The sequence below is a fragment of the Athene cunicularia genome (assembly GCF_003259725.1).
Source record: "Athene cunicularia isolate RWA chromosome 19 unlocalized genomic scaffold, athCun1 chr19_part1, whole genome shotgun sequence".
NCBI classification, from domain to species: Eukaryota; Metazoa; Chordata; class Aves; order Strigiformes; family Strigidae; genus Athene; species Athene cunicularia.
In genome coordinates, this window is record NW_020799124.1 from 2,539,684 (window position 1) to 2,565,118 (window position 25,435).

At 37.4% G+C, this 25,435-nt stretch overlaps 1 protein-coding gene across 1 annotated transcript in view; it reads right to left on the bottom strand.

The window, feature by feature from the left end:
• Positions 1–25,435, bottom strand: part of USP32 (ubiquitin specific peptidase 32) — a 70,710-nt gene that overhangs the window by 41,270 nt on the left and 4,005 nt on the right. The window contains exons 2-5 of the mRNA XM_026861811.1: positions 16,194–16,321; positions 7,865–7,970; positions 7,155–7,273; positions 3,728–3,887 (exon numbers count right to left, since the gene is read on the bottom strand). Coding sequence (XP_026717612.1) covers positions 3,728–3,887; positions 7,155–7,273; positions 7,865–7,970; positions 16,194–16,321 — 513 coding nt within the window. The remainder of the gene's footprint in view (positions 1–3,727; positions 3,888–7,154; positions 7,274–7,864; positions 7,971–16,193; positions 16,322–25,435) is intronic.

The window sequence follows — 25,435 nt, forward strand, 5'->3', positions numbered from 1 at the left end:
GAGGGTGAGCTGTGACCCAGCCAGGGTCCGGCAGCCAGGTGAGAAATTCATCATTGCACCAGCAAGTTTCACAACTTAGTTTTCATTTTAGAAGAAATTTTAAAACCTTTCACACTCTTCCACTGTATTGTGCTAGCAGTGTTTGCCTAGGTTTACTAAATATTATTTCAGTTACTTACTCTCCCAAAAGGCAACCATTATCCTAGGTATAAGTAGTAAGAACAAGCCTGCCTTTAGAGAAAAGGAACTGTCATAACAGCTCTTACTGTTTTACACATTCAAGCTGTGTTAAGAACACTTCTGTACTAAATTTCTTATTCTTTAGATTGACCTGATTAGACTGCAATTATTAAACTTAAAAAAAACAAACCAGCAAGGCCCCAAGAATTCATACTTGACTGCAATGATTTCCAAGTGCTCCAGCACTTATATTTTCTCTACTTTTGCATCTGTTGTATGACATTCCCGTACTGTCTCAACTCACAAGGGAATCATTGGATACAATATAAAGAAAGTATTTGTCCAGACCTGGGGGAGGCTGGTTAGTTCACCAGCAGGTTAGTTCACCAATTCATCTTCCTATTATCTTAAATTCCTGTCAGTTTATCTGTCATTTGGAAGATCAGGCTGCAGACATTGTAACACAGCACAACTACTTTCTGGTTTTCTTATTACAACAGTTAACTGGAAAACAACAAAAATACAGTAAAATTTAAATTTTTCTAGAGATCCAAACTGCCACAGGACCTTTCCAAATGTGGTGAAGTAGACTGAGCTTGTGGACAGTAAGGTAACATTTTCCTGATTCAAAAATACATGTAAGCTGCATAGTTTTGTGGAATATAATTTAAAGCTTGACCCCAGATCTGACACGCACTTGAAGATTCAATAATCACTTCAAACGCTCTCAAATATTTTATTTCAGCTTTCTAATAATCCTAACAATGGAAAACTTCATTTTTCACGTTCTACCTTCATGACATTCAGTCTGATTTATAAAACTAAGCTGTCAGTAAAGAAACAGAGAACACCACCAACTACTAGAAAACACTGAATTTCTCAGTAGTCAGATACAATATAGCAACAGAAATTAATTTTTTCTTTCGTAAGTTAAAGTTTTTTTCCCCTGAGAACATAGGTTGCATTGAAAGACCCATCAGAGACCCCAAACTCCGCAAACATATTTCACAAGGCTTTAAAAATCTGGTTAAGTTCTCCAAACAGAACACGTAGCCAGATGAACTGGCACACATAAAAGAACCACACATGCATGTTTCCTGGGAAAGGAAGACTAAACACTCCCTTCTGTAATTCAGTTCACAGTATCAGATGCCACAATACACAGAAGTGTTATGAAATTATTAGAAATCAACTGGACCACAGAGAGATTAAAACCAAATGCAGGAATATTACTTGAACTTCTAACCATAAAATATGAGGAATTAGAAGACACAGCTACGTGGCAGGGTGAGCTGATCTCAGAATTGACATTTTCAACAAAGATGATGGCTACGCCGAGGCGGGATCAGTGAGTCCGCTATGAAAGTTTAAAGAGAGAGCAAGACAGTTGCTTCATGAAGGAGTCACTATGTGTAAGAGCAATTAAGCAAGATTTCAGACTGTGCAGTTGAAGATGTCAGAGGTAACTGGGAGTCAGAGGGGACAACAGTCACTAAATGGAAAAGGGACTACACTCCTGCAGAAGATGTGCTCGGGAAAGGATTACAAGGCTGAAGTGAGAGCAGAGACACTGTGATTAGTTGATAGGTCCCCGCAGTCAGAGAGGCTCAAATGTAAACTGAGGTACTGGCGGCAATTCGATTTGATAGAGACTGATGAAGTAATTGAGATTCTGTTAAGACAAAGGTTGAGGAACTGGAGATGAGAAGATGAGAATACCCTCCTCTCCAGAACGAAATTTTAAATGTAACTAGTACAGTGGAAACAAATATGACACAGAACCACCTGAACAATCTTTTTTCCAAGAATCAGAACAGATTTTGACCCCATTCATTTTTTGTCTAACGTGCTTCTCATCCAGTCTCCTTAATTTTGTTTTTTAATTATAGCACTCCACTCTTAATTTCTCTAATTCTTTGTTTAAAATGAAAAAAAAAAAATCTCTTAGCTGATGAAGAAAGAAAGGCTTTCTTCTTGATACAAGAACACAGGTGTTGGTTGGGTAAAGCAGAATATTATATTCTTCAGTCTAAAGGCCATTTCTTTCTTGAATCATTTATTTTGCACATCTGAAATAGCTGGGAATACAGTTGAGGGCCTGGCTGCAGATGGTAACGGTGACAGGTATATCAAAAAGATGCAAGTGTAGATATGTGAGAAAAACATCAAACACGAAATAAAATCTATTCAAACAGGAGCTCTTAACAAATCTTTTATAATTACAAACCTTGTTTTCAGTATAAATAAATTCACTGCAAAAAGCACAGTAAAAACTGTTCAGAAAATGTTTCAATTTCAAAGCATTAAAAAAAAAATATTTAAAAAAAAAAAAATCAAAGTAAGCTCTGAGGTAACATCCAGAGGCCTGGGGTAAAGCTTTCTTTGAACACTTAGGGCAAAGGAGACTTGACAAAGTTGGAGGCATGGCAGATCTCAATTTGATACAGCTTGAGAGATTCTTCCCAGGGCTGAAGTCTAGAAAATTCAAAGACTTTCCCCACCCCCCTTTTAGCACACTTTTCTCTATTTTATCTGTCAGACCTCACAGTATTTAGTGGTCATCTATAACCTCAATGTCTACTGCAGTCTCTCACGTCGTGCAAAGAAATTACTTGTCTGTAAACTTCTAATTTTATTATGCATTTTCATTTCAGATGGTCAGAACGGAATTTTATATCTAAAACCAAGAGAAGAAAACCTGTATGTTGCTTTATTCAAGTAACCCACCCATTTAAAGAGATTAAATGCCATGCTGTCACCAGCAAAGAAAACCTGTGAGAGCACATAAAACACAAGCAGATTGCTCAAATCACTGACACTGCAATAGCAAACACCCTTCTCCTAGGGATGCCAAAGTCCCTTTACTCTAAAATGTGTGTTTACATCGTACTTGCACATCAAGTGTAATTTATCAGCCTTTTGTTTTTACATTTAATTTAAAAACCAGCCACTGCTGCTTTTACATTAATGTAGACATAAGGAAACACTGGAGATTATTCCTAAATGCAAATCCTGAGGAGGCTTCTCTTTAGCTAATTTAGTTCCTTGACTACATCACATGCCAGGAATATTATTTATTTTACTGCAGAATGCAAATGAAGAGATAATACTTATTTTTGAAACAAGTATTATTTTCACAACTGTCTCGATAGTTTTACGATCCACTCTGAAAGACCAAATATAAAACCAGTATTAATGTCAAGTCACTTGAGATAAATTTATTTGTCAAAGAGAAGATATTTTCCTTTTATTTTTTTAATTTGTTCAGTAGCAAACTTCTACTATAAGACGTGTTGTAATCTCAGTATCGTTATCTTTTAAAAATAATGACCCACAGTGTCCTTGTACAGAACAATGTTTTACATGTCACAGCACAAAAAGCAGAGAACAAATTAGCACAAAGAAATTTATCTCACAGAATAGAACTGCACGTATCTCATCGCGGTAGTGAGATTTAATGAACAACTACAGCAAGGCAACAGCTTATGTCTGTGAACTCTGAAACACTTTTTAAAAATGCGCATAATAACGAGCATCATTTACTTACAGTGTGTGACTCCAGCCAGGGTTTGGTAGAAGGTGGGGGTATCACTATCATCAGTGAGTGTCACATACACCCCTCCAGACAGCAGCCAGCGGGAAAACGTGAAAGCATCTTTGTTGTGCAATAGCCAAACCCTGAACTTCTCATAGTTTACCTTTTCACCCTGCAAGAAAAAATAAGAAAGTGTGAGCTGCTTTTCTCTGCTTTCTCAGTACCAGTAAACAGTAACCATCCAGCTGTATGAACAAGAATTGGGACAATCTCCTATAAAAATAAGCACTAAAATAATTTTTTTCTTTGGATCCATGCCTGTTTTTCCATTTCATTCTGAAATACAGCACTGGGAGGGAAATTAGACTCCTCAGCTCTCTCTGCATTTCAACCACCTACTCAGTGTGGCCTTTGGAAAGTAATTTACTCTGAACCTCAGGTTAAAGGGATTAGAAGAAAAATGGTTACTTACAACTCAGAATAACAGAGGTTATTTCTGTGAATTTAAATTTATTATGATAGAGAAAAGCTCTTATGTGCCAAATAACAGGTGCTATAAAATCATAAACATTCTGTGCAAGTATACAAACACTTTATACAGAAAAATCAGGTTTGTGAACAACTAATGGTATGATTAATCACTACGGTAGCATGTTAATTTTTTGCCTCTATCGATCAACGCCCACTTTGGAGCACACATGCAAACATGACAGGCACAGTATCTCCTAATTCAGTCTCTCCTGTTGGATGTTTTATGGAACTGCATGTTTGGGAATACATAAAAAACTATAGATTCAGAGTTTAAATGCTGGAGAGGCTGTTTAAACCATTTAGTTGAACGGTTTCCAAGCTGTGGCCATGAAAGCAGAGGGCTCAGCAGACTAATTGCAACAGGACTTACAAAACTAAAATAAAAGCAAACCTATTATCAGTAGACAAACTCATTATATGGAGATCCTCATCTCCATGGGAAATAAACAGGGGTCTGCAAAGTGAAAGAGGTTTCAAGTCATTGATTATTTTAACTGCTCTAATACCACAGACCATTAAGCTCCACTGAATTACACCTCTACAGAATCCAACAATTTGCATTTGGCCACGGACTATCTGCGACTGCCAATTGCAGAAAACTGAAAATCCACTACTTCCTTTGCCAGGTTGCTCAAATGGTTGATCACCATCACTGCTAAAACATCTGCTGCATATTCCAATTGTAAAGAATTATTTCTGGTTCCACGTACTCATTCTTTTTATGCCTCTTTTTCCTAGACTGAAGCGTGTTACATTTTCTTCCAACAAATACGTGCAGAAATTACCCCAATGCTTCCAGCTACTGTCATAGACTTCCACATGGTGATAATTCAAGGAAGTCAAGATGCTGCACTGCTATTCCATCAGCAGTTTAATCTGTATATATCCACGCTACTGACTGACAGCACGGTCCTAACCTTCCTCTTACCAACACTGCTTCTGATCCCTCATCCCTTCGCTTTTGTGACCGCAATCACATTAGTGCAGTCATGTGGCAAAACAGATCTAGCTGAAAAATAACCTACAGGATTAGGAGCTACAGAAAAAGGGCTTACTTCTCAGCCAGATCAGTTTTCCAATCCAGTTCATCAAGGCATCATATAAATACTTGAGCCAACACAAAGGTAGGAGGAATGAATGAATGACAGAAATAGGGTAACTCAACAACGTGGGCTTTGCAGGATTTAACCCGTTATGGAGTCACTTGCTTAAGCAAAATAACCCCTCTGCTGCCAAATTAACAGAGAAGCAAAAAGTAGCCCACTTTTTTTTTTTTTTTAATTTCTCTATCAGTTTGGATCAGAGACAAGATCCTTTTCTTACTGCCTGTTCCTCTCTACTTTCCCCCCACTTTTTGCCTGGCTTTCTGTAAGTGCAGCAAGAACTCTGTCACATTTCACTAAGACTCTGCATTGTTCCAACTGATTAGAGGAAGGGCAAGAAAGAAGAGAGACAGGAAATCTTCGAACGGGGGGGGAAAAAAACCATTTGAAGCAAGTAATGTTATAGCTAAACCATCAGGGAACTTGAGCAACTACAGCAATACAGGTACCGCTGGGTTCGTTTCCTGTATTTCAGAAGAGTGAGGAAAGCTCAGATGTATTTTAAAGCTTGTATTTCTAGATGAGTACATGCAATAATTCTGAAGAATAGAAGTACCTATAAACATCATCCTTGAAAGCATAAACTCATCCGCCATACGGCAGGAAGGCAGGCCCACAGCAGGAACATTAAACTTTCTCACTCTCCAGCAATGACCTAGTATGATTAACAGGCCAGTAAATCCTGCTGAGTGGGTTATTACGCTATTTTCATTTTAAAAGAAAAATCAATATACTGCATTTTCTTGAACAGGAAAATGGTATGAAGCCAGATTGATACTTCTCTTACTGCAAGTCTTCATGAAGTATTTCTGGATTTCTTGGACAGCGTGCAATTAACTTCTAGGGTGTAATTCATCACACCATATTGATGGGAAATTATAAATAGGAAATACCGAAGTCGGTCAGCTCCAGAAACTGGACTGCAGTACACATGTGATTTATGATTCCAGCCAAGAGCGAAGAATGTAATCATTGCCTACAAAGCCAACATGATACCACCACCAGATTAAATGAGTCTGCCTCAGCCAATGCCCATAACCAAAGTTACCTTCAATACAGTACAATAAAATTTAAGGTAAGTAATCTGATATCCACAAATAAAGCTTCTAGTCAATTGGTTTTCCAGTGGAATGTACAATGATGACTAGATTTTGCTGATCTATAGTCCTCCGATAACAAATGAAGCAACCAAAGCACAAAACCTGGGCAATTCACCAGGATCACTAGTGCCACAGAAGTACCTGTGAATATTTAAAAGTAACAACAGCCTGTTTCAGAGGAGGACTTCATCAAACTTCATAAACATTACAACTCTCAACCTAAAGCAGAAATAAATGTTATAACTCCTGGCAGGCACAGTGAGACAAAAATAATACTATAAAACTATTATTTTTAAGCAATTACTGGATGCAGTTTTCTTTTCCCCTTTCAGATCTGTGTTCTAGATTCCTTCCCTGATTGCAATAAAATGTCCACACTAATGAATACATTTCCACTAGCAATATTAGTATTTAAATTTACTTGATAACATGATTACCCTTGGGAAATTATATCTTTCAAACTAGCACAGTAAGTAAGCAGCATGGAGAATGCCTACATTTATATACCGAGCTGCTATTCACATCAACACAAATTACAGGTAATATTACAGCACAAAAAACTATGAGCTTTTACCCAATTTAAACGAGGCCAATTTGTTACCATACATGCACGAGCATGTACACGTCAGAGAAAAAACAAACTACCCGATATAATTTTCGCTTTGTCGTAAATGCAATAGGATAAAACCTGGAGGAAAGAAATACCTCAGAGAAACATTTCTTGAGTGATTCTGGGACTTTCCCATCAACAACATGCAGCATCTTCTCCATCTCTTCACGGACAACATAACTCCCAGATTCATTAGAAAAGAGACTGAAAATGTCTGAGGAAGTAGAGATATGTTTAAGCAACTATGTCAGTGACAGTTTTCAAATGTTAAATTTACAACTGGCTGAGAATGCCAAAGGCTGCGCAACAACTAAAGGACTAAAAACTTAAGCTGATTCATTTTCAACATAATAAGGTTTAGGTCAAGAAGTATCTCCATTTTCTTTTACCACTGTCCACTAATCAAAAGGAAAATAAATACTATCAAGTCAGATTAACAGGGAAGACAAAACAACAGAAGTCAGTAGGCAGATGCTTTCGTTTGTTTTGAAAAATATCAATGTTGTCCTCCTTCCTCTGCCCACATAGAGCAATCAACAGTCCTTCTGTAGGATCCTAACATTTACAGTCATGACGACTTATCAAATATTTCATTTTGGTGAATATAGAAAACAAAAATACACTGAATTTTAAAGTACACAGCTTAAAATGTCTGGAAAAAGACTGTCTTTACTGGCAAATGTATGCCCTGATTAAATATAAAAATACAGACTTCGTATATCACAACTGATGTTTGCTTTACACAAGTGTACTTCACACTCACTATTCACTATCCTGTTGTTCCTGTTTAAGTTACATTACTTACATTTTGCTTTCTCTTCCTCTCTGCCTCTTGTAAGTAGAACTAACCCGACTATCAAGTTATTGAAGTGCAGCCCTTTGGATATTCCTCCAAATGAACAGTAGATAACCTAGAAGAATAAAACAGAGAATTTAACCAAAAAGTTAACTGGGAGAACAGAAATGTCAGAGCTAAAAACAACAACATGTACTGAGGCTCCGTCTTATGTGGTTTTTAGGCCAGTCCCCTCTCATTCAGTTAAACACCCTTCTATATTAATTCCCTTACACTTTTGTAGCTCTTACAGTATCTATAAAAAAGCCCTCCAGGGTATTTTATTTAGTGAAACAGGTACTTTTCACAAACAGCAATATAAAAAAAAAAATAATCAGAATCGTCCAATGAAGACAGCTTCTTGCTTGCTCACTGTTGCTACTTCCCCAGATTTCTTTATCAAGGTAATAAAGATGAAATCTCCTCCAGACTAAGTTTTGATAGTCTCAAAGCCATTAAGAGGTTGTTGGAGCATCAAGTGTTTCATTGCCCCAATCACAGGAGATGCGCTTCCAGTAAGCCATCAAAAACTACTGCTGCAAAAAGATGCGACACACACAAAAAACTTCCCATCAACAACACCTCAAATATCTTAACACCGCAACTGCTGCTTGAATGAGCGTTCCAGTTTAGCACCCCGCTCACCCTAACAATAGCATTTAAACCTTTCTTCCAATAGTAAGCACTAGGAATGAAGACTTGCGTTCAGAAGTTACTCAAAGATCTGTGGAGCGGGCACCGGGAGCAACGCAGTCGATGGAGGGGCTGGAGCATTTACATTTTACATGGAAACTCTGTACACTGCAACTTAATTTACTCAACAGCATCTTAACAGTGATTCAACACGGATATATGAGATACGAAGTCAGTCATTTTAGGACAAACAGCAACGACTTTCAGTAAATGAGAACTACCAACTCACTTATTACAATATATTACTTCACCTTGCCCCTAATACAAGAGAGCACAAATGAAAGGACGCGTGCTGTACTGCTCTTCAAACATGGGACTCCTCCTGTAACCCCAAATCTACTCCTGCAAGCACCAGTACTTTATCGGTATCACAAGACAGAAATCTGCATTAGATATTAGAATTTAAAGCAGTCAGAACTTATCAATTATTCTTACAGAGAAGAATTATTTCGGTGTCTATAATTCGATTTTCTTATAGGTATCACACGGAGTGTTTAAGCATAAAGAGAAAGTATTAAGTCTAGCTGATGGGGAACTATTACTGTGAAAGACCAGAACAAAGTGATTTGTCACTGATCATGGTTTGGATCACAGACTTATTTGCTGAACCTGTTTTTTAAATTTAACTTTTTCAGAGGTAAAGATAAAGGAACTGAGATCAACATCTATAAAGAAAAGTGATCCGTACATTTAAAATAGTATTTTCTTTACTTACATCTGAATTACATTCTAAATAAATAATCTTAAAACCAGGAGGTGTACACACCAGTTACGTATTAATTTTCCATTTTTCTCCAGTAAAGCCTTGAGTATCTTTTTTAGATGAGAATTTAGCCAAATAGCAACAGCAAACTTCAGAGGTCAGCAGAGCTTCAGAATTATTGTGGTCAGATTCACTATTTTGTGTATTAGTCACAAAGTAAATCATTAGTAAATCATGGGATAAAACCCACAGATCTTAAATGCAATACCTGTATCCCTCCCCCCTGTCTTTTGTTAGTTTTTAAACATATCAACTACAAACAAACACAGTTCTAAACAGCTAAAACAACATTTTAAACTTTTGTTGACTTCCTAAACTCTGGGGGGGGTTTCCCCTTTGAAACTACAAATGCTTGCATAATGAATTTTAGCGTTTTTTGCAAGCCTACCAAAGAAGCCATGACACCTTAGGGGCCCACAAAAATCCACCAATTTAGAGAATTAAAACACTTTTAATTTTTTTTTAAATTTCCATCGTAACCATCAGGAAACATTTACACTCATGGATGATTAGAAAACAACTGTGAGAGATGCTATGTGTGACTGGAGTGACACTTGTCTTCTAGACTATCAGCAGTTCTGGAAAAAACACATGTCACTGACATTATCTTAAGTGTGTGACATCCTGTAAATCTACTCAACAAGTCAGATTTTTAAACACATCAAAACAACCAACTTTTAAACTATCATTAAAAAAAAAAAAATCACTACAAGGGTGTACAAATCCTTATATTAATTAGGATTTCAGTTCAAAGTTGGTACAGCACAAAAATCTACCACTGTACGACGACCTCCCACAAATAGCAGAATTAAGGTCATAAACCTACTAGATGCATCCAGTGAACACTCCAGTATAATAAATTTATCTTTGAAGAAAACACAGAAATAATTCTAAACCAGATTTTTAAAAAATGAATCAAAACTACATTTGATTAGAATCTTGCCTGTCTCTCTGCAGACACATACAGCCTAATTTTTATTTTTTTTATTTTTTTTTAAAAGTACTTCCCATCTTCTGCCCCTCAACACTGTAGTCTCATTGCTGGTTTACACCAGTGCTAACCATTCCCCTGCCCCAACAACTCACTCCCACCCACACTCCAGTTCCTACATCTATGCCAAAAGCAGCATTCATGTCGCAGGACTATGAATGAAATCAGGGAACCAACCTGGGTTTGAATTAATCATTTCTGTTATCAGGTTTCACTAATCCAGTTTGAAGCGAGTGATCTCAGGGTGAGAGTAAGCAGCCTAGAATGAAGCTGAGTGTGAAACTGGCACGAAATAACTACATAAATGATATTTCAAATATTACAAGAGACCTTTCCTATGCTGCCACAACTACGTAGGACATTCTGTGTAAAGGAGCATCATCTATTGTCAGTTGTGCCCTTCAAAGGAGTCAGACAGCACAATGAAGCACAATAAGGAGAAAACCAATTCTCAACAGGCTGAAACCCCTTTGCAAAAGTCTCCCAAAATAAGAACCCAAAAAGTTACCATCTCACTGACACAGGTCTAACACGCCAGGAAATTGTTTTACCAAAGACCTGACCAACTGTCAAGCTGTAAGCGAAGAAATCCGCAAAGTACATCAGAAGAATATGCACCTTTCACACCGATAAAGCAAAACGTAACAAAATTTGTTGCCAAAAGATTTATTTACCTTAAAACAAATAGCTGAGCACTGGAAAGAGATGCAAGAGAAAATAAAATCTTCCCGCGTTGTTAAAAAGAACAGCTTCTGAGGTCATCTGCTGACCACTATTTGTTATTAATAACAAAAATTTTAGCTTCCTTAGTGGTTTAATCACTTAATGTTTCATAATAAATTACTTGTAAATCACACAGTAAAAGTAATCTGACACTTTTCAGAGACAGTTCTGAGTAAAGATGGAAACAAACTGGCAGCAGCTACAGGAAACTCTAAATAGGTGCAATAGGATCACTGTGAGACTTTGAACCTGTAGTTTTTCCTATTAAAAAAAAAAAAAAAAGGGAGAAGAAATCGGCTGAAAATTCCCAAAGAATATATTATATGCCTGCTGACTTCCACATCTGCAGAGGCTGGCTGGCTACAGAGTCTCTTGAGGGTAATGGTGTGGGGCTCAAAAAAGGAGCTTCAGAATCATCTGATGACAGAGCTCAGACAGTATCTCAGCCTAAACGAGTTGGGATTATACAAGAAGTTCATACGTGGAACAAGAAGAAAGTTACTGGAAGCAAAAGCCCTCTTTCTACCCCCTCCTTCCCCTCCAGTAACAGCAGTCAGTGCTACAGGCAGAATCCTCAAGCACAAGGAAAGGTGGAAGAGAAGGGTTCAGTACCAGAAGGGAGTGAATGACTCTCTCGGGTAGGGTTTCCATATCAAGTAAAAATTAAGCCAGGACTGGGAGTGACCAAACAAAACCAGCCATGGGGCTGTCAAGGGCGCTGGTTTTAGATTTGGCTAAGCCACATAGTGCTACAGTAGCAAAAAGAAGAAAAGGAAATACCCAAGACTGGCTACATTAGATTTCCCACAGCAGCTGCCCTTTGTTTTGTGTGTAACAAGGTGTGGAAAAATCTACCACTGTTGCCTCTCCAGCAAAAGGAAGACGACTGGCAGAATTCATCTGCAGATTATGCTTTACACCTCCAGCAAAGCATCAGGCAACAAGGTAGTAAAAATTCTAAAATTTTGTTCACCACTCTACCCCCGTTCTTCCCAGCCATAATGCTGAGGCGGATTCCCTGAAGACACCTACCTCGCTATGTTGTGTTACCTTCAGTAAACCCCCTCCTTGTCCACCCATCAAGCTATCTCTTCTCACTGCTCTCCGCTTAAAACTATTAAAAGATATCTGAAGGCAAGTATGAAATGTAAATGAGGCTGATCACACAGACAGATCTAATTCGACAGAAAACGTTATGTGGAACTGGCAGTTTCACGCCACTGTAAGACACAGCGCTACCCAAACACATTAACTTCCCATTGGGTGCCCAGATCATCCTCTTCTATTACTGAGCTTTAATCCATTTACAAGTGCTTGAAGGGCTAAATTATTAAAACTTTGTGCTCTATTTGGACACAATGATTGTATATGCTTCATGGACAACGTCGTGGCAGAGATTTAAATTCCACACTTTTTGTGTCTAATCATTCTGTTTTCACAAGACGCCTTCAAGGCTACACTGCATATGCAAGCAATTTACCTGCATATTACACTGGAATCATCACTTTTTTTATTTTTTAAATGTGCAGTTAGCTCTGCTGAATACTATAGCTGAAGTCTTATAACCATTTTGATCAAAAACCCCACAAAGAGCACAAAAAAGGAGAGAATTCTTACATTTCAGATTAACAGGGATTCTAAGACAAAAAAATATACACATGAATAAATGAGAAATCACTGTTTTTCTTTCACAGATTTTAATCAAATGTGATCTTTCCTGTACACTTTATTCTCCCCCACTCAAATGTAACCTTTATGTGCTTTTACTTTAAGAACAGCTATTTCATAAATTATCTCAAATAAAGCCATCTCCTCTCTTCATCCATCTGAAAGCATATTTCTAATTCATAGCCATTTGTGAGTTTTTCCACTCACTTCTGTTGAGCTCTGTACATTTTAGTTATGATATCAGTTGAATGCCAAATATTTATATATTATTTCAACATAGCACAGTGACTGTTCATGATATAAACACAGAAAAGGAATTCTATGGACAAAGTCCAATGTATTAGTATTTAACATAGGCCATTACAACCATGGGCAGCTGGTTTAGTTTAGCTGCTTAATCATTCTTTGGGAAGAGTTTATAAACACTGAATGATTATATAACAATATATAACAGAGATTAGTTTGCATTTCTAAGGACGGAGGCTCCAAATTTTTCACATTTAACATGGTATTTGCAAAACTCCTAATAAGATGCACCATCAAAATACGATGTAATTTTGTATTTTCAAAAATTACTTAATATTGTTGCAGCTTTACTTAAAAATAGCCACACCTAGACCATACCACAGCAGTTTACATTTCAGAATGTAAAATTTAGTATAATTATATGGTACACAGTCATATTTATTTTTTTTTTTTTTACAAAATTGAAGCCTGACATGTTACGTTTCGTGGATAACTGAAGAGTTTAACAACAGGGTTCCTTTTCTGTTAACAAAACAGCTCAATCTATACAAACAGTTCCCTTCAGGTCCAAATCCCTGGCCCTGTGCCCACACGCTCTACTAAGCCTGCTGGAAGAGGAGAAGAGGATGCTCAAGGCATTCTTTTGGCTACTTTCTCTAGAGAGTATAAAATAACTTGGATTCTTTCCTGATTTTATCCTTATGACCCCTTTTCTCTCTCAATCCTTGAGAAGTCCGAGTTCTTGTTCTTTTGGCAGCCCCTTCAACGTGTCCTTCGTGTTTCTGTTAGCACCATCCCTCTTTTCTTTGCATTACCTAGACTGCAGCTTATTAACCATTTAGCTACGTTTGGAGAAAAAGATGCACTGACACTTAACGACTCAGTAAGTATCACAGAATCATAATATGTAGGTCTATATAAAAGGTATAATCTAATTAGTCATTTAAATGACTGCACAGGCAGTAGTTAAGAGGTCCTTTCTCAACATTCTTCCCCACTTCAGTCTAAAACACAAAGCTACTAAAAATGCTTTCTTAAAATATTATCAGCATTCCATCCTTCCGCTTCCTCTGGACAATGCTTTTTCTATCAAGGTGCCCACAGCTGCATACAGAAATTGAATTATTTGTTTAGATTTCAAAAGAAATGCTGTGTTCATACATCTCACAACCTGACCAGCTTTCCTGCAGTTAAAAAAATGCAGACACAGCACATCTCTTAATTTCATTTAATTAATATTTTCAACTCCGTTCAGAGTTCAGAACATTACTGTCCTGAACCTTTATTAAATGTTCCACGAGCATGACCATCATGCAAACGGTTTGACCAAAGTTCCACTGGCCTCATTTCACTGTTTTATGTCCCTGCTGTAAAACTCTGTGTTTTTAATTTAATGAATTCCTGAAGGCATATTGCTACTCAGATATGCAAAACTATTATGCAAAACAAGCAGAGAAGACAGCCCAGCAATCTGAGGCTCAAAATGATCAATTTTAATGATTGAAAGGCTGAAAACTCAGAAGAAGGCTTTAAGCTGCCTAATGACTGTGCTTGCCTTTCCACATCCTGAAGCCAGGAATTACAAAGCATCCCTTTACAGTATGAGCAGAATTAAATCCATATTTTGTCCAAATTACAGTATTGGAGCTCACAGATATGACTACTGCATTGCCTGAATATGAATGTTAGAAGTACACGGTCATTTGTACTAGAATTTTGACATGTCCATGTGCCAGTTTTGATGAGATGGTATCAAAAAAACAATTATGATTTTTCTTTTAATTTTATTTCACCAACTGGAAACCAAGAACTGCAGTATAACTATAACCAGCATTAAAAAAAGATAATCATCACCAAAAACTGGGTCTTTAAGGACAGACTTTAAAAAAATAAAGTAGAAGGTAGCCAGCAGACATTTGAAAACCTGGAGTCTCTATTTGTGACCAAAAGTTTACTTCATCCAAATCAGTAATTTTATCCTTAGTACTGGCATAAAACGAATAAAAAGGTACATGTTAACTCATAGTGTAAAATCCTCAACATTTTCTATTATTTCAAACCTATCGTATACAGTGTAGGATACATCTTTTTGTTTAATCTTCTGGGCTACTAACAGTCAAAGTTAAAGCATTCAGACAACATACAGAGAAATTAATACTGAAGATGTGCTTTAAGCTACGGGTCAGTCATGTACTTCCTTTAGATCTGATAGCACTAACACACACTGCAATTTTTCTTGTTAAGCGCTCGAATACCCACATAAAAATCAAACTGTCAACTATATTAGAGGCAAGTAATATCATCCTCTTTATCAACACTTAGGAAAAACAGAAAAAATAATGGAGATAAGATTAAGCTTTGAAAAAAATTAACACTCTACTATAGTGTTGAACCGTTTGCATGCACACTTCACTACCCACATTATCTAAATAAAACTGGAAGACTCGTACGGTGCCTGTGAGGTCAATAACACTGAAGATACCAGAAATAGAAGCTGTGATTAGAAATTACATGGAGCAAGATATCATTTGAAAGGTCTGGCTAATCTTATTCTTCTCTACCGACAATATTTTAATTTCTCTCTCAAGACAAGGGTAACACTATGAAAGAAAATATATTTTTTTTTTTAAAACATGCACATGTGCAGGATGGTATTACTGGCTTTTTTAGATATATATGCACAATATTTATATCCATGTGCCCTATTTTGATTCTGGCTATTTTTCAGTTAATTTAAACATTTATCATATAATAAAATTATTTTTTAACAACTTAAGATTAATCTGCATTTTAGAAAAGAACTTAAAAGCCAGAGGAATCTCAGAGGCACCAAAGCAAGTAAATCTCCAGAGTAAATAAAATCCTCGGTTATAACGGCTACGCAGAATGTTAAAACTTCCCAATCTTTTACTCCCCCGAATCAACATCTGGATATTTAGGATTTCTTCAAAGTTGTCTAACACCTATTAGTTGGGTTGGGATCAGCAGCTCCACTGAGCACACACCACTGACAACCCACAATCCAAGTCTGGAACATTATCTTCAGAGAGAAAGTACATTAGGATATTGTATGAAAAATGGAAATAAATTTGGAAAAAGGAAAAAAAAACAACTGGCTGGTGTATCTGTACAGGCATATCTGTGTGTGCACATCTACAAGTGTACGTTATCGACCATGCACGCCTCCCCACAAAACCAACAAGCTCATAGATTACCTCAGCAACTTTTGGAGGGACTCCATCACCAAGAACTTCCCTGATGAAACACTGTTGAGTCATATAATAGGAGAGTCCACAGGTTCTCTTGAAAGCATCTTTCAGTCGCTTTAGCTCTATGTCTGTAACTGTGTTGAGTGAGGAGAGAGAAGAAAAGAAAAAAAAAAAAAAGATTTGGTCAATAAACACGTCATCGAAATATAATAGCTTAAGGACTCTCCAAATCCTATGCAATTTACATTTACCTTTATAATAAGAAGATAGGAAGAAATTAAATGCATGATTTCACCTAAATAGTGGGAAAACTTGACTACTAGAAAATGAGATCTAATAATCCAATCTTCCCCCAAAAAAAGATACATGAAGTAGGCCTAAAGTTATCATCAATGATTACAACAGTTCACTGCCTAAGTTTTCTCTGACTAAAGTAGCATATCATAATTTGTTCTAAATGAAGCACCATTATTGTCACACAAAAGGAAAATAAGGTAGCTTTATGATAAATTTTACCCTGCATGCAAGCCAGAGAAATGACCTGTAACCAACAACAGTGAATATGATTACGAGCAGCTCCAGCAGTGTGCTGCAAGCAGTTTCATCTAGCAACCCGTCTACTTTTCTGTATATATATAAAAAAAAATTAATCACCACTTACAAACTCATAAGACAGTACAGTGAAGCATGAATTGAACAGGAACACTACTGTTAAACTTTACACTAAATTAAAATCTTCATCTAAGCTTCTCCTGCACAGTCAAAATCTGCTTGCCAGCTCAAACCTGTTCAAATCTGTTCACAATCTGTAAACGTGAAAAATTTGATGACATCCCGTTTATACTTGCGCGGGAGCTTCCTGAAAAGCAGTCGTTGCTTTCAGATTTTACAAGAGTAAAGCAACTTTCTCAAAGCGTTTAAGAAAAGCAGCATCTCGCTGAACAAAAACAAGTCCTGTGTCAAAAAAATCAAGTTGCGGAGAAGAACACACCATGACCTGGATCACCCCTAAGTTACCACGTAGTACAGAAAGAGTTATTTATCATCTCAAAGCCAAAAGAAATGACACGGTGCATGATCGCTGTTTCACTGTATTTATAGTAAGGCATTTTCCTTACCCCGATATAACAAGCCAGACAGAAACAACACCGACATGGCCAAAAGCTTGTCAAGCTTTTTGTCAGCCAAAATAAAACAGAACGCTCAAGAGCTTAATCCAGCCCTCTCTTTAAAACTTCTACAGTTCAATTAATTCATTCATCAAAAGAAAAATCACTACTTAAAAGTAAATCACATTGAAACATTCCGCCCTGATTTTAATCCTAGTCACCATTGAAACAGACGACTGACTTCATTTAACAATCGTGTGTAAAATCAGAAATTGGGTTATGTTTCTTATCAAATTTTATTATAGGTTCTGGGTACTCTTGACCAGAAAGAAAATCAAAGGATAAATGAAATAAATCTGAAGAGTGACCCACACAGCACTGGTGGATTTGGCAAAAGACATACTCAAGTTATCACCATCACATATCTTGTTTTAATAAAACGAGCATACTTTAATTACACGGCAGAAGAATGTTGGTATAATACTGTTACCGGCCTTATATACGGTGATTAAATTTCACTATTTCATAGTAACATCTGTCCACAGAGTCATTTTCTTTCTTTGTGTCTTTACCCGTGATGCTTTAATGAATGCTCAGGCACTGTTAGACACACCAGTTACAGTTTTCTTCCCAAGATTTTCCCTAGCTAACCGAAAACAGACTCTCAGATAGGATATTTCCAACCCGAAGCGACACTCTCCACACTCCCCAGCTCTTCTCAATCACGGAAACAGGAAGCAAAACAAAGATTCTGCAAAGAAACCGATCCTCTGCGCCGCAGCTTTTCCTCCAAACGTGCAAGAGATTAACAGAAGGGTTTCACATCAGAGGGATGCTTCACCTCCTCTCCACCTCTCACCCGCAACGTCACCGCAGCAGATTTTCAGTCAACAGGAACAACTCCCCACCACATGCTTAATGAGTAAAAAAAAGCTTGGGATTGCTAAGGGGACGTTAAAAAAAAAAAAAAAGGGAAGCTACTGGTTTCATTATTTTGGCAAGATAAAGCCAACAACCTAGATCCTAGACAAAAATCTAGCAACAGTTCTTTGAAAATACTTTAAATCAGTCGTGGGGTTTTTTATACGCACGCAGTGCATTCTGGGTTGGGTTTTTTTCCTCCACTCCAGTGAATTTTTTTGACCTCCTCACCACTTAATCCAATCTGCTTTGTGGTCATTTGGCAAAAAAAGTTTATACACAAACAAAGCGTTAATTAATCAGATGCTCACGGCTTTACACATATTATAATGGACTTTCAAGTAATCTAATTATTGCTTACTGCAAAAATAAGGTTGAAACACACAAAATACACACAGCCACTTCATGCAGCCTTGTTGTGCCATTACATTATTGACACTTTCAGGTTTAGTTTCCTGGCTGCATAGAAAATTCAAATAACGTGCATTAAAAATCACGAGGGGAATTTTTTATTTTTTTTTCTTCCAGCATCCATTAGTAACTATGGATTTTGTGTCACTTGATCCAATTCCTTGAAGTTGCTCCCCAGCGTGGCAGCACGGAGGGGAGGAGGGAAGGAGGCTCCGTAAGAACTCGGCGGCACGACGCTGCGCTCCCGCTGCGCCGCCAGCTCTGGGCAGAGCCATTTCTCACAACTCCAGTCACCTCCCAGCTCCTGCCACTGCTCAGCCTGCTGACTGCAAAAGCACTTCTCAACAGGAACACAAGTACAGTCTCACCGCGTTTCACTTGTGCGCTATTTTCTTGTTAGGATTAATTAAAAAAAAAAATACAACCACCTTAGCCATGTAAAACTTCCAATTACTATTTTAATAGAAAATTTTATTTATCCAATAAATGCGAACTGACTATATGTAATAGGCTAGAATATAAAGTGATTTTAGTCAGCCAAGTACTTTCATAATCATTAAATTTACTGGCCATTTCTTTATGAGATTTACCTGTATTAATAGAAATTCAAGTCATTTGTAATCTGACAAGCTTAACTGCAGACCATATTAGTACTCCGGAGATATTTTATGGATCCCCTTACATCCCTAAGTGCACGAAACAAGTTACATGTTTTCTAGGAGTCACAGAAACGCAGCCACCTCTCTGGTGACAGAACCGCACGGAGCGGTACTTCTTGTGCTAAGCTCTGACGTAACAGAGAGCGGTGAATTAATTTAACCTCGGGAGAGTTGCCGTCTGCAGTTTCGCAGGACAGAGGGGGCCTCTACTGTAAGCAAATAAGTCTCACCGTACCGAGCAAAGAGGGCAAGCAGAGGGATGAAACTTCGCCTGACTACATCTTGGGAACACAGAGTACTCCCAGGAGCACCGCAGGCAGCAGGCAGTGGTATTTCCTCGAGCACCTACGACTGCCAAGTGTGTACTTCAGGCAGTCTTCAAGAACGAGAAAATCCCATATGTACATATCTACCATGAAACACAGAAGCCCCTGAACTCCTACTGAAGGCAACGAGAAAGTTGGGAAGAGAACTTGTCAACCACTACTACTGGGATCTTCAGACAGAACTGCCCGTATATAATTTAATAGTAGAGGATCAGTTGATACTGCTAGTCCATGTTACACATCAACAGCAAGTTATTAGTGCTAGAGACCACTTAATATTATTTTTTGCATGCAGAAACCACAAAACAGGTCATAGAATTACAGGAAAGGTAATTACTTCCATTCCTTCCCCAGGACACATTAAAATGACTGATGCTGGCCATTTAAAATCATCTGCAAACCTTTGTAAAAATAATTGCACATTTAGATCCAGGCACATCAAAGTACTACTGAAATGAGCAGAGTATAAATCAAAGATTTTATCAATGTTTACTATGAGCCTGGAAGACAAATAACATATTTGAATACAAAATCCCAACACCAAAGTATCAATTAGTCAACGTAGAGATAGAACAAAATAGCATGTTGGGAGGAAATAAAATTAAGTCTCAAATTGTTGAAAGTAATGTTTCTAGAAGCAATACATCTATTACTATAATAATATTTTTGAAAAATAGAACACTCACATACTCACAAGCTACCTTTTTTCTCTCAATTCCACAAGTCCTACGCAGCAACCATCATAGACCACAGAGATATTTTTAATCCCACCTTTAGGTGTAAATGTAGTTAACAGCCCTCTTTCCTACACCGACTTAAGTTCCTTCATTAAGTATATTCACTTTTTCCAAAGGCACAGTCTTACCAAACACTTTCAGGAGACAGTTCCTACAAACACCTAAGGAAAGCCCATTCACAAGCAGCTTTCATCAGACGCGCAAGGACAGACGCTACGCTATCGGATGCACTGTTGCTGCATTCATAACCCGACGGTGAAAAACAGAACACGTAAGACTTCCCAAAATAAGTTTATGGTAGTCAACACAGCAAAAAAACATCACCACATCTCTCCTACTAGTAACAGGTGGCACAAGCTCAATATTATTGCGGAGAAAGCAACACGGTTGGAACTGCACGCCTAATTCTTTACACCTCAAGACTACAGAAGCTAACTTTTTACCATAAGGTTCTAATTCAAAATACTAAAAACAAGTTTCAGAGTGAAGACTATTATAATTCTTAAAGTATCTCTGCCTGCTTCCAAAAACCACCACTGAAACAACCGGTCTTTTCCACAAAAGGAAGAGTCACAGACTATGTCGTTCTGTCTAGGTAACTTTACTAACACAAACCTCCTCACTGCTACCTTAGCTGGATGGTTTCCAATAAAGTTAGAGATAGTTTAACAGAAGAGTAGCACTGCATCCAACTCTCCGGGGAATATTCGAGCTCCAGTTTGTTTAATAAAGTTTAAATGAAACCATGCAACCTCAGCTAAAAATGTCACTGTAACTTACAGTAATTGTAACAAACCTTCAGCTCAGCCAACCACCAAGGATATTTTTAGTTTAATAGTGTTACTTAAACGTAATGCTGTTTATATGGATTTACGGCTCTACTATCTTCTTAAATTCACAGCTGTCCAGGTAATGATTTATGTGGTGCCTTCCAAAAGGCTCCCGTGCTGGAAACTACCCTCTTGACACTGCTTTCGCTCCACATGTTTATCACCGAGTCACTATGGAGTTTTCCTTTTAGAATAAAACTATCTGAAGCTCGAACTATGCAAGCCTAGATGCCCAACTCTAGATTTAAACCTTACTTTGCCACCCATATAAAACTGACCTGAATTTCAGAGGGGATCCCTGCCAGCTATGTCACTGATATAAATGGGAGCTGCAAGGAATCTGTCTCAGAAAACATATGCCACATTTATGTAGAAGCCTAACGTTAGATACCCTCATTGGGGACAGTAGATAAAATGTTCCATGTGATAAAGAAATGCAGGCAACACAGTTGAAGTTACGGCCCTCCTCATCCTTAAAACTAAGAGGGGTGCGTAAAAATAAGGTTAATTATCTAAAGCATTTACTAGTACTCAAATTCTGTAATACTTGTATGTGCTCAGTCAACTACTCTCAATTTTAAAGTCTGTTTTTTATAAAAATTGTAGTCCAAATAGGGTATATAAAACCATAATTTACACATCAGGGTTTCTCTTCAAGCAGTGTACCCATTCTGTAACATTTAAGTAACATCTTTAGATGGACCTTAAGTTCTGTTTAACTAAACTAAGCTGAAGGAAATCAACTCTTACAGCTGCAAGTTTTGCAGACGAATTCTCTAGTCATTTTAGAAACTTTTTTCTTTCCACAACCTATAGTGCCAATCCCACCCCCACCTTCTTGTCTTTATCCTGGCAAGTTTTAAAATGCATTGTGAGTGATGTATGGTTCAACGTACAGCGCAACCTCTGCCACTTCAAGACAAAGGTCGGACTGAAAAGCACAAGATAACTTTATACAACAAACACCCGCGCAAAACTCAGCAAGCTGGGAAGCAAGTACTGGCTCAGCAAAAATTACTCTGCCGTGACAAGACTGCTAGTGAAATTTAGTCAAAGTCATCATAAAAATATGAAGACATAACTAAATACACCTCATATTGATACTCTTGCTTGTTCACTTCTTGTATTGGAGAAAAATGATAGAAGAAAATGGTTACATCAAAGCCAATTCTTTGCTAATTGAAGTACCTATATTGTATACTCTATCATACTTCATTAGAAACTAATGAATCTAAGCTAAGGTTTGTACAAATTACCTCAACGGCATGTTTTATTCAAATACTGTGAGAAAGCAGTTAAAATCTTCCTTAATTTGTTTTTGTTTTTTAATGATGCAACACTAGAAACACTATTGAAGTCGAGAACATAGGAACTGCCACGCACTACAGTCTCTGCTTGGCACCATTAACTAACTTGCACCTAAAGCAAGAACCAACAGAGTAACTTATCTTCCCATCTTTCAGCATATGGCTGCACTCCAACGCCCTTGCAAAGAAGTTTAAAGATTTACAGATGCACTGAAGAGAAGCAACACCACCAAAATTTACGGGCAAGCACTGCTGCTTGAGATGCAACAGTTCACACGTGAATGTTAAGCATTATAAGAAACAAATATTCATTTTGAAGGGAGCCTGTCTAAAGGTTAAAAGAAGTGGTTAGTCAGGCTTAATGGATTTATCACAGCTTATATAACATAATTACTCTATACCTTGCCTATGACATGTGCAATGAGAGTGAGCACAGCAAACGCATTTTAAATTCCTATTTACTGGGAAAGTCACACCAGCCACCAAAAACACCCCCCTTTACAATGCTTCTTCCCCTCCCCTTCAAAATCCACACACTCTTATGTAAACTGCTGTGGAAATACAGAATGAGATAGAAAATGCAGCTTTCAGAAGCATGCAGTTGTCTGTTGCAGTAAAGGATAAGAACAAAAGCACTGCATTTGAACTCAATACCGCCCGAGACGTTCGGGCAAGAGACACTTAACCTCTCCGTGTCTTAATTGTCTCAACACTAAAAAGAATATAAAATCTACTCTGCCTCAGACACGTGTTTGATAAATGATCTAATATACTCTGTAAAAGTACTATAAGCTACTACTAAGAAGCTGCTTTAATCAGTTTAAAGGACAGAATCCCAACAGTTTAACTGAGGGTAGGTGGAGTTAATCTGCCATGGCTGCTATAAACTGACAGCCAATTAATATGATCTATAACAAACCGGACACAGAAACAACATGCCTATCTGTTTTCTCTCATCTTATTAGAGAAAGTAGTGACTGAAAACAATCAGTGATTTAGCAACCTCGATTTACACCAGAATCAGAGAACATGCAGATCATCACTTCCATTAGTATGAGTAGCAGCAACAGCACCAAAAAGCTGATCATCTTTATGTCTCAGAAGCATAAAATATTCCACTTGGCAACATGAAAATAAATTACTCTCATTTACAGGTGACCAGCAGAAAAAAAAAAAAAAAAAAAAAAAAAACAGAAGACCACAATAAGATCACAATATATCGACGGCACTGAAGATCAAAACAGGAAATAAATTGCTGCATAAGCAGGAAGAAGAAAAAAGAGCAGATAAAAAGTGGACAGGTCAAGAAACTCTGAGTTCATCTGACTAAAAGTATCTTACAATATAGCTAGTAGGGCTGGTACTCTTCCCCAGAACTGTAAGCATCAAAATGCCCACAATACTCTACAAACATACACAAAATCTGAATTTCCAGTGTCACTACTGGATGAAAACCAGCTTGCTGTGTCAGTGCCTTAAAAAGAAAACCAAACAACAAAGCCCAAAACAACAAAAAACCCCAGAAAACAGCCCTGCCTATCTCAAGCATACAAAGTGAGCAATAATTTGCAACCATCAGCATAACATTGCATTTATTCTTTTCTAAAAATAACCAAACCTGAATTTCAATAAAACAGACAACTGATCATCCTTCAGGAAGCAAGCTAAATTCACCTACCTCAAGCTCTTGCCTAACTTCCAGCTCGGGTTTTAATAATTCTAATATTTTGATTTTTAAGTGACAATTTTACAGGTTCAATACCAAACTCACAGGGCATATAATTCTCTAACCAGACAATTATCTTCCCTGTAATCACTTGCTCAATATTTCCCCCAGGAATCTTCATTCTAGTTATACATGGAAATTTTATTACTTTTTTCATTAGTCTTTATTGTGACTTAATGGCTGCGGTTATGAAGTCGTCAAGAACCAAAGCAATTACTAAAAAGCTTCAAAGAGGTAAAATGTGTAAGTGAATGTGAAGCATGTTTGGGAACAACCCCAAATAGGAACAAACTGCAAAATACAATTGAGATAAATGATCCAGCTATGACTAAAAAGACAAGCTGCACACTCACCCATCCCTGCTAAAAAGGAATCCACTTAAGAATATTTTGGGGGAAAACACAAACAGAAAAAAATCCTGCTTACCCTAACGAAAAAAATAATCCATTCTCAAGGAATCTTTCATAACCAGAGTATCAAAAATGGCACCATTCAAATTACACAGTACATCTCACTAAAGACTGTCTTAACATGACACTGAGCGGTAACAGGAATTTAAGGATAACAGTAACATAGGTTTAGCATTAAAAAAAGAAAAAAAAACCACAACAAAAAATCAAGTTATTCACTCCAGCTGTATTTTTTTCCTCCTACCTATTCTTTGGTTTTTTTGGTGGTAGTAGTGGCTCATTCTGAGAATAAAGCTTTTCTTGGTTCTATCAGACCTAACCATAATGCATATCAAAGGTTTAACATCTTGTGTGGAGAGCAGAAGAAGATTTAGTTATGACAATAGGATTTGCCAATTTTCTGTAACATGAATACTTAGCATTTATGTGACGCTTTTAATCTTCAAAGAGCTTACTTCTCACAGTTACCATCCTCAAAAAGAATGCCATTAAGTATTATTAGCCTGTTTTATCCATCTGTAAAGTATCTCCATCAGGGCACACACTGTCACATTGCTATTTGGATTATGTTTGCTTGAAGCAAAGCTAATCAGTACAGGTTCTGTGACAACCCTTCCCATAAGACTAGTGCGGATAGGAATTGCTCCATAATAGCCCCAACAGTGAAATAATCCTCCCACCATCTGAGCACTTAAATCTTATTGGCTATATTTTATATCTTCAGGAATTAAAGGAGCCTAGTTTTATATGCGTACCAGTCCAACCCTGGAAGCCACAGCAGAAACCTGAAAGAACCTGAAAAATTCAGAAAC